We start from the raw sequence: 9,545 nt of genomic DNA on the forward strand, positions 1-9,545 counted from the left end.
CGCAGTGGGAAGCCTGGATGCCTGGGTTCTCCCCAGCTCTGAGAGGGGAGTGGAGGCTGGGGAGCCCAGATGCCTTGGGTCTCTGCAGACCATAACATGTTCTAGGGAAGGGGTCAGCACCCCCAGCACAGGTATCAGAGTGTAGCACACAAAGGCATTTTGCTTGGCATGCGCACCTTGGGGAAGGGGGCTAGGGCTGTGCTGCCAAAACAAGGATCAGGCCCCTCACAGCTCCCCTGCTGTCTGCCCCTGGGGTGCCAGCATCTTACAAATGGAAGTCGTGGGTGTTTTTGGCACTGCCCAAAAATGTTGCCAAACCCTGCTCTAGGGGCTGCTATAGGGGCAGGAAAGAACTCCTAGCCCAGCCCCTTTCCCTCTCTCTGCAGACTCGGGGCCATATCTCCCCTCTACCCCCCCGGGTTCCAGTGACAAGGTGAGGATCGGCCCAGCACCACTATGGCCCAGGTGCTGCACATGGATGCTGGCTTCCCAGGTGGGCCTTGGCAGGACGCAGGAGTCCCAGCTTCAGTCTGCTCAAACTGCCCCCACCTCCCCTCTCCCACTCCCAGTCTCACTGCCTGTGCTGGGTGCCTGCATACTGGGGGCAGGGAACCAGCTGCTCTACCCCAGAGGTGCCTGCATTACATGCCCACTGGGCACCGTTGGTGGTGGGCTCAGTCGGATGCTTGAGTTCCCTCTAGCTCTGGGAGGGCAGTGGGGTCCAGTGGGTTGCAGCAGGGGGGACTGGGATCCGGGACACCTGAATTCTCCCACAGCTCTGGGAAGGCAATGAGGGTTGTTGGTTAGAGCAGGAAGGGATCCTGGCTGCCTGGGTTCTCTCTCAACTGTGTAAGGGCAGCAGGGCCTGGTGGGTCAGATCAGAAAGGAGACTGGGACCCTGGATGTCTGGTTTTTCTCCATCTCCTGAAGAGCTGTGGGGGTTTGGGTGTGGGGGCAGGACTCCAAGGCAGACTGTGCCTCAGTTTCCCCAAATTCCCAATCATCCTGGGGGAGGACAGACTCTCATCCCTCTCTCCACCCCACCAGGGAAGCCGGCACCCCCCTCCCCACCCTCCCGGGGGGGCCCAGCCCCAGCCCCTTCCCCACCCTACTCAGTGGAGACGCCATACGGCTACCGTCTGGACCTCGACTTCCTCAAGTATGTAGACGACATTGAGAAGGGCCACACGCTGCGGCGCCTGCCTGTGCGCCGGCGCCCACGCTGCGCCTCAGCCTCCTGGTGGCCCTCTACCGAGTCTCTCTGCTCCACTGACAGTCTAGCCTCAGCCCTGTCCTACGGGCCCCGGGATGCCCGGGTCGAGAGCACCCTGCTGGGTGCCCGGCGCAAGCTGGAGGGGCAGGCGGGGCCCAGCGGGCTCCGGAACTCCCGCCTCTCCCTGGCTGGCTCTGGGCTGTCCACACCTGCAACGCCCACGCCTGGCCACCTCCAGCACGTCAGGGAGCAGATGGCAGGTGCTTTGCGGCAGCTGCGGCAGCTGGAGGAGCAGGTGAAGCTCATTCCAGTGCTCCAGGTGAAGGTGGCTGTGCTCCAGGAGGAGAAGAGGCAGCTCAGCACCCGGCTCCAGAGCCGCCGGGGCTTGGGGCAGCCCGTGGGGGGCCCCGGGGAGCTCTACCTGGACCTACCTGAGGAGGAGATGGCAGCCAGAGGCACCCGGGAGCTGCGGTCTGTGGCTGTGGGCACAGAGGGGGGCACCAGCGGTCAGCGTAGCGTGGGTGTGGGTGTGCCAGAGCCGGAGATGATGGAGCTGGGGGCTGGAGCTGGGGAAGGAGACACGGTGCGGGCACTGTCGGCACGGGTGGCCTTGCTGGAGAGGCAGCTACAGAAGGCTCTGGGGGAGCTGCAAGATGCCCGGCAGCGGCTGGGGCAGGGGGCAGGTGCCAGGGGGCAGGCAGTGGGGCCTGAGGGACAGGTGCCAGGGGTAGGGGGGCAGGTGGAAGAAACCAGGAGAAAGGTGCTCGGGGTGGGAGAGCAGACACCAGGGCCTGGAGGGCAGAGGCTGGGGACACAGGGGCAGATGGCAGGGCCTGGGGGGCAGCTGGGAAGCACTGGAGGGCAGATGCAGGGGGAACAGGGGCAGGTGGGGAGTGCTGGGGACCAGGCACAGGGTGCAGGGGAGCGGGCGGAGGTGGTCAGGGTGGTCCAGGTGCCACGGGGCCCCGAGATCGCAGCCAGTACAGCCGCTGGCCCAGCTGCTCAGCCCCAGCATGCCCGTGGCCTCGAGCCCCGTGATGGCCCTGACCTGCTGGAGATGGCACTGCCCCGTCTGGTGCTCGCCCCGGCCCACGGCCATGCCCATGGCGCCCACAAGATCAGCATCATTGAGACAGGTAGGGGCCAGGTGCCGGCTGGGAGTTGGTACCCCACGCCTGGGTTTCCTCTGGGCTAGGAGGGGATTGTAGCCTCATACTCAGAGGGCTGGGATGCCAGGACACCTGAGTTTCCTGCAAGGCTGGGAGGGGATTGTAGCTGGTGCTCAGAAAGCTGGGTGCCTAGGGGAACCTGGGCAGCCCCCACTCAGCCCCATTTCCTCCTTCCCCCAGGTGCAGCTCAAGCTGAGGCCCGAGCCAGTGCCAGGACTATAGGCGAGGACCCAGAGCCCCCAGGGGGGTCAAGCTACCACCTTGGGGGCATCAACGGCGGGTGAGAGCAGCCTGGAGGGGTGGGTCTTTCTGGGACAAATGGGTCAGAGCAGGGGGTTCTGGGAGGCTGGTCACTGGAGTTCTCTCCAGCTCTGGGAGAGGAGCAGGGTCTGGGGCTGGGGTGTTAGAGCAGTGGCTGGGAGCCTGGATGTCTGGGTTCTCTCCTCACTCTAGGAGGGGAGGTGGGGGGTCTCAGGGCTTGGGTGGGGAAATGGAGTGGTCCGGACACCTGGGTTCTATCCTGGCTCCAGGAGGGCAGTGGGATTTAGAGGTTGGGGGAGCACTGGGAAGCCTGGATTCTCTTACAGCTGGGGAGTGGGACCTGAGGGGTTACAACTGGGGCATGAAAGGCTGGATGCCAAAGTTCTATCACTGCTCTGGGAGAGGATTGGGATCTGATACGGTGGAGAAAGGGGGGCTGGGAACACGGACACCTGGGTTTCCTCCTCACTCCCTGCTGCGGACCCAGGTACGAGTCGGCATCCTCGGACTCCAGCACAGCTGAGAACTCGGAGGCCGAGAGCACAGAGAGTGAGTACCACGAGGCCAGTGAGGGGCTCCCGGCAGGGGGGGCTGAGACCCCCAAGGCCACTGAGGAGGAAGCAGCAGCAGGGGCGGCGCTCAGCACCACACAAGGCAGCAATGATGGGTAATGCACTGGGGCAGGGGGAGTGGGCTAGTGGTTAGAACCAGGGGGCTGGGAGCCAGGATGCCTGGGTTCTCTCCTGACTCTGGGAGGAGAGTGAAGTCTTGAGGTATATGGCAGGCAGGGAGGTGGGGCTTAAACCTAGGATCGTGGATGCCTGGGTTTTATCTCCACTCTGGGAGGTGAATGGGGTCTCAGGGGGTGTTAGAGCCAGGACCTGGACACCTGGGTTCTTTCCTGGCTCTGGTGGGAGGAAGTGCTTGGCTGTGAGTTTGTCCAGGGTCTGGGCAGGGAAAACCCCTACTCTCCTTCCTCACCTCCCCATCTCTGCAGGCTGGGGCTTGGGCAGGAGCTGCTCTCAGCCTGCACCATCCTGAAGAGGTACCTGGAGACCCCCAATGCCTCCATGGATACCAAGACGGTAACCACAACCCTGGTGAGGGATGGGGGGAGGAAGGGGGTCATGAGAGACTTGAACCTGGGATCTGGGACCCCACAGAGCAGCACAGAGATAGCAGGAAGCTGCATGCAGCCCCATGGCCTTGGAGGAGCTCCTGCAGGAGCCTGGACTCCTGGATTCTGCTTAGGACAGGGGGAAGGGTCAGGGGAGACCTCGGGGTTTGCCCTGTAGCTGCAGACATTCCCTGGTACCAGGCTGCTGACTTTCAGGTCTGTTAGTCTGGAGATCACTTAGAGTAAGCCTAGTCCCTGAGTATTAGGTGTATTATGGTAGTACCCAGGTTGTGGAGGGGCAGGGATAGGTGTTGTGCTGCATGCAATTAGATACATTAGGGTAGTATCATGGAGGAAATGCCAGGTGCTGCTTAGACTCCAACCAGGATTGGGGCCCTAAGTGCTGCACATGATTCAGTGCATTATGGTAGCATGTCCCAGGCACTGCAGACCCTAGCTGGGAATGCCCCATGAGGCTTTGCGCTACACTCTTACTACAGGGGTGTAGGTTGTAGCCATGTTGGTCTAAGGACATAGGCAGACAAGTTTCTTTAGGTACATTAAGGGGGGGTTGGGAGTCAAGGGGGGCTGGCCGGGCTGGGGGGCAAGTGCTTAGGAGTGAGGAGCAGAGGCAGGGCACAGCCATACCACTGCCCCTCCCCTCCCAATCTTATGTCCCTCCCTACTCTCCTTTCCCCCCCTCCCTCTTCCCCCTCACAGGTGCTCTTTTTTTATACTGGAAATATGGTAGCCCCTAGTGGGGCTGTGGCCGGGGTGCCAGGTGCTGCACATTATTAGGTGTATTACAGTAGCTCATGCCAGGCGCTGAACATATGCTACTGTAATGCACCTAGTAAGTGCTGCTCAGACCGTGGTGCTTACAGGGCCCTGTGGTGCCAGGTGCTGCACATCGCTATCATAATGCATCTAATAAATGCCTGGCAGTGCACAGAGCTAGTTTGGGATGGGGCCCATGGTGCCAGGTGCTGGATATAACTACTGTAATTCCCCTAATAAGTGCCCAGTCTGCACAGCCTTGGCAGGGATGTGGCACCACACTGATTTTTTTTTCCCCTCATGCTACGCTGTCTCCACAGAGGGATGCCTATGGGGTGGTGCAGCAGGACTGGCTGGGGCTGGCGTGCGGACAGGCAGTTGAGGCCACAGCCGTGTCCCAGCGCCTGGACACTTACCGCGCCTTCTCACCTCGGGTCCTTGCCACTGCCCTCAACATGACTGATGGGCATGGGAACACAGCGCTGCACCATGCTGTCTCCTGCTCCAACTTCCCCCTGGTGCGGCGTCTCCTTGACACTGGTACTGCCTAGATGCCTGGGTTCCACCCCTGTGCTGGGAGGGGGCTGTGGGCTGTGGGTTGAAGCAGGAGGGGCCAGGAACCCAGATGCCTGCATTCTCTCTGGATCTGGAAGGGGAGTGAGGTTGGCTGAGAGCCAGGGGTTTTGGAAGCTTGGATGCCTGGTTTCTATCCCCATACTGGACTGGGAGTGGGGGCTGGGAAGTTACAGAAGGGGGCTGGGAGCCTGGACACCCAGGTTCTCTCCCTGCTCTTGGAGGTGTGTGTGGTTTGGGGGTGCATTACAGCTGGGAGACCAGATGCATGTGTTCCCATCCCTGCACTGGGAGGGGGCCTGGTGGGTCAGATCAGCAGGGACAGCAGCCAGGACTCCTGGCTTCTTTCCATGCTCTGGCCAGGGACATTGAGCTGGGGTGGAAATGGGGCTGGTCTCAGGGTTCACCCCCTTTCCCTGCTTCCTTGACTGTCTGTTCCTCCAGGCCTGTGCGATGTGGATAAGCCAAACCAGGCTGGCTACACGGCGCTGATGCTGACGGCACTGGCAGCTGCCTACCCTGATGCTGACCGTGCTACTGTCCTGCAGCTGCTCCGTGCCGGGAATGTGGATGCCCGTGCCACGCAGGTTGGGGCAGGGAAATAACCCCGGAGGGAGGCAGTGGCCAGGATCAGTGCCTGATTCCTGCCCCCCTTCCCAGGCGGGGCAGACGGCGCTGATGCTGGCTGTCAGCCATGGACGCCAGGATGTGGCCAGAGTGCTGCTGGCCTGTGGGGCCAACGTGAACCTGCAGGATGCTGATGGCTCCACAGCGCTGATGTGCGCGTGCGAGCATGGCCATGCTGCCATCGCCCACCTACTGCTGGCTGCCCCTGCCTGCCGCGTGGATCTGGCTGACAATGTAAGTGACCTGCCATGGGGGGAATCTTCTCCCACGGGTCTCCCTGGGGGACTTGGGATGGGGGGAGGTTCTTTTGGAGTTCAGAGACAGAAGGCCCCCAGGATTTGCGCATAGGCCATGTTAATTTGCATGTGATGTTCATTGCATATGGACAGTTTATTTGCATAATAGTGCCCCTGCTAGGGGGTGTTCTGTTGGCCTAGGCAATGCTTATTTGCATATGAAGTGTAACTTGCATATATAATTTGCAGAATAATTTTCCAGTAGGAGTGGCTTTGCATAAGCAATGTTCATTTGCATGTGTCACACATTGCATAGGTGTTGCTTATTTGCATGATGGCTGTCTTGCGAGGGGTAGTTTCATCCCCACCTGGGGCAGGTGCTGGGTTTGCATAGGTAATCCTCATTTGCATATGTAGGGTTTTTGCATGTTTCTCATTTGCATAATCATTTTCCAGCAGGGGTGACTTGGCCTAGGCATTGTTCATTTGCATATACAATTAATTTGCATATGTTTCCCTGCATAGGTGGGTCAGGTGCTGGGTTGACATAGGCGATGCCTATTTGCATATGTCCCTCATTTTCATACTAGTTCTCCAGCAGGGCTTATTTTTGCATAGGTGATGCTCATTTGCATATACAGTATCTTTTGTACACATATGATTGTTTGCATGCTGGTTCCCCTGAAAGGAGTAGTTTTGTCCCCATCTGGGGCAGGTGCTAGATTTGCATAGGCAATTTATATTTGCATATGGGCCACTCTTTGCATAGGTCATGCTCATTTGCATCTTAGTTTCCCTCCAGGGGTGGTGGCTTCCCCACCTGGGGCAGAGGCAGCTGCTGTGGGAAGGGGAGGGCAGGGGTGTCTGAGATGAAGGTATTAGGGGTCCTCTGGGGGAGGGGGGGCAGTAGGGGAGCCTAGGGCTGAGGATCCCTCGAGTCCCCACCCCCCCAGTCCCTACCATGGGCTCTGAACCAGCGTTCCTCCCAGGACGGTAGCACTGCCCTGTCCATAGCGCAGGAGGCCGGACAGACGGACATTGTCAACATGATCGAAGCCTGCCTTGGTGCTCCTGCCCTGGTGAGTGACCCCTTTCCCACCTCTGAGGAACATGGAACATGCACACGTATGTGCGCACACATGCATGCATGTGACAAGGGTTGCACATGCATGCCCATGACAGACGCTATACACACGATAGGTTTGCACAAGTGTGCACGCTCACACAACAGGCTTGCACATGCATGCCTGTAACATGGGCATACACACGCACACAACAGGCTTGCACACGCATCCTATGACATGGCATGCAAGCACATGTATGCTCACACAAGTGCACATGCTTGCCTCCTGCTTGGCACCAGAGAGACATTTTTCTCTGCCTGTGCTGGCAGGGTAGAATCTGGGCCCCCGCCCTGCTTGGGAAAGCTGCCTGGCCCTAGGCCCCTGGGTTCAAATCCCACCCCTTGCCTCAGTTTCCCTTCTTGTGTTCTGGTCAAACTAACCCTGACCTCTCCTGCCTAGGGGAACCCCCTGCCAGTGACCACTGAGACGGCAGTCACCACAGAGGCTCCTGGAGATACCCAGTAGCAGCTGGACCCATCATCAGCACCCCCTCCCCACTCCCCCCACCCTCTGCTGAGGGCAATATGCCCACAGGCCATAGGCAGCTTCAGATCTAGACCCATATGGGGAGTGACCCCCTGCTCCCAGCCCCTGCAAAGGAGGGGCGGGGGCTGGGAAGACTTGAGGGGTTTCCCATCCCTGCAGCCCCCAGAGCTCTGTAAAACAAAGAGGGGTGACCCCCTAGCTCTCCGTCCATGCCCCCTAGCCCTGCTCACGCTGTGCCTCAGTTTTTCCTCTTTGAAAGGAGGATGACAACAGCCTTCCGTGCCTTGGGACCAGTTGTGGGGGGAGGTGTCCCCCTCACCCCTTTGGTACAATTCCCTCCCTGGCTCTGTAGTTGTGAGCTCACTGCTTCCCCCTGGCCCTCCTCCCCCCAAACCCTCACATTGCCCTGTCTCCCCCTGCCCCGCCCCGCCTGCTGTCTATCTACTCGAGGAACCAGAGCAAGTACAGAATAAACCAAGGTATTGGAAACTGCATCAGTGGCTCTGCTCCTTTGGTTCTGCTGCTCCCAGAAGCCTGGGTTTCCTTTCTGAGTCAGGGAGGTGGAACAGCTTGCTGCACTGTACCGTGCCTCAGTTTCCCCTCTGGGTCTGCTTGGCTGTCTCTCACTGGGTGTCTGTGCAGCTCTGGGTACTGTGGGGCCCTGGTGTGTAGAGGTTGGGTTGTGGGGGTTGGCTGGTGTGGGATTTGGTCTGGTCTTGTCCTGTGGGGAGCATGTGAGTCAACCTCTGGCAACAGATGACACTGGCAGCAGCCCAGATATGGGAGTCCAGCCTTTAGAGTGGTCCTGAGACCCAGTCCCTATATATGGACCAAAGCTACAGCTCCTATAGCTGACTAAAGTCTCTGTAGCAGTCCTGAGACCTGGCCTCTATAATGAGACTAAAACCAAGGCCCTTATAAAAGCTCTGAGACCCAACTCTTATAGTGGGGCAAAAACAGGTCCCTATAGAAGCCCTAAGACCTGGCCCCTATTTTAAGGCCAAAGCCAGGCCCCCTGTAGCAGCCCTGAGATCCAGACCCTAAAGCTGGGTCAGAGTCAGGCCCCCAGTAGCAGCCCCAAGCTGCTCTCAAGCCCCAGTAAGAAGCCCTATGGGAAGAGGGGACATGGAGATCTCCCTTCCACCCCGGGAGGGTATCCTCTGCCCTGTCCCCAACCCGGTGCCTTCTAACTGCCACCCAGCACCTGTTAGAAACTGGGGCCATTGGCATCCATCCCCTCGGCCAGCACAGGACCCTCAACCGTGAGGAGGAGGTAACAGGAATGTGAGATCTGTGGGGGGAGAGTGCAAGCCATATGCTGGGGGGCATGGAGTCATGACAGCTCATGGCAGAGAAACGGGTATGGGGATGTGCCTGGGTCCCAAGACCCTCCCTCACCACAATTGCCTGATGGTCCCCAGCCTCCCCCCCTGCTCATGTGTCCAACTCAGAAGCCAGCATACCCGGGCTGTGGCTCTGCAGGATGTCTATGCAGCCTTGAAGAACACCATGATCTGCTTCAGTGCCATGATCCTGGTGAGTGCAGGGGCTGGGAGTGGGGGAGCTAGTGGCCTTGCCAACTCCCTGGGATAGGCACATACATACAGTGCCTGGCAGGGAGAGAACAGGGAGGGGGTGAGAATGTACCTCCCCTCTGGGGCTTTGTGATGGGCTGGGCTCCCTCTCTGAAGGGGCAGAGAAACAGGGCTGCTGGGGCATATGGCTCATTAGAGAGACAGATGCTGGATTGTGAGATAGTGGAGAGCTCAGGTGACCCTCCCTCATCCCTGTCCCAAGGCTGCAGGCATCACCTTGGTGCAGCTGGCTGTGTGGGTGAAGATGGGCAGCACACCTCCTTCATGCAGGTGCTGGGCACATCCTCCATCTACTTTGCCCAAAGCTGAGTCTGTGGCATCGCCACCAGCTGCCTCATTGTTCTGGGGCTGATGGAGTGCCTATAAG

The 9,545-nt window shown here is 59.4% G+C and overlaps 1 protein-coding gene across 4 annotated transcripts in view; it reads left to right on the top strand.

Moving 5' to 3' along the window:
- KANK2 (KN motif and ankyrin repeat domains 2) overlaps nt 1-9,072 on the top strand; it is an 11,812-nt gene extending 2,740 nt beyond the window's left edge. For 2 of the 4 annotated variants that reach the window (XM_025203966.1, XM_025203965.1), the window contains 11 exons: nt 387-493; nt 1,048-2,349; nt 2,563-2,662; nt 3,131-3,310; nt 3,641-3,728; nt 4,858-5,077; nt 5,555-5,697; nt 5,771-5,971; nt 6,963-7,052; nt 7,497-8,062; nt 9,035-9,070. In XM_025203966.1, the coding sequence (XP_025059751.1) occupies nt 457-493; nt 1,048-2,349; nt 2,563-2,662; nt 3,131-3,310; nt 3,641-3,728; nt 4,858-5,077; nt 5,555-5,697; nt 5,771-5,971; nt 6,963-7,052; nt 7,497-7,562 (2,427 nt within the window). In that variant the 5' untranslated portion in view covers nt 387-456 and the 3' untranslated portion in view covers nt 7,563-8,062; nt 9,035-9,070. Of the gene's footprint in view, nt 1-386; nt 494-740; nt 2,350-2,562; nt 2,663-3,130; nt 3,311-3,640; nt 3,729-4,857; nt 5,078-5,554; nt 5,698-5,770; nt 5,972-6,962; nt 7,053-7,496; nt 8,072-9,034 lie in introns of those variants that run through there. The other 2 variants (XM_025203963.1, XM_025203964.1) reach the window with 2 other exon arrangements.
- Nucleotides 9,073-9,545: the final 473 nt, after the last annotated feature.

The sequence above is a fragment of the Alligator sinensis genome, unplaced genomic scaffold (genome assembly GCF_000455745.1).
Source record: "Alligator sinensis unplaced genomic scaffold, ASM45574v1 scaffold707_1, whole genome shotgun sequence".
In the NCBI taxonomy this organism is placed as follows: Eukaryota; Metazoa; Chordata; order Crocodylia; family Alligatoridae; genus Alligator; species Alligator sinensis.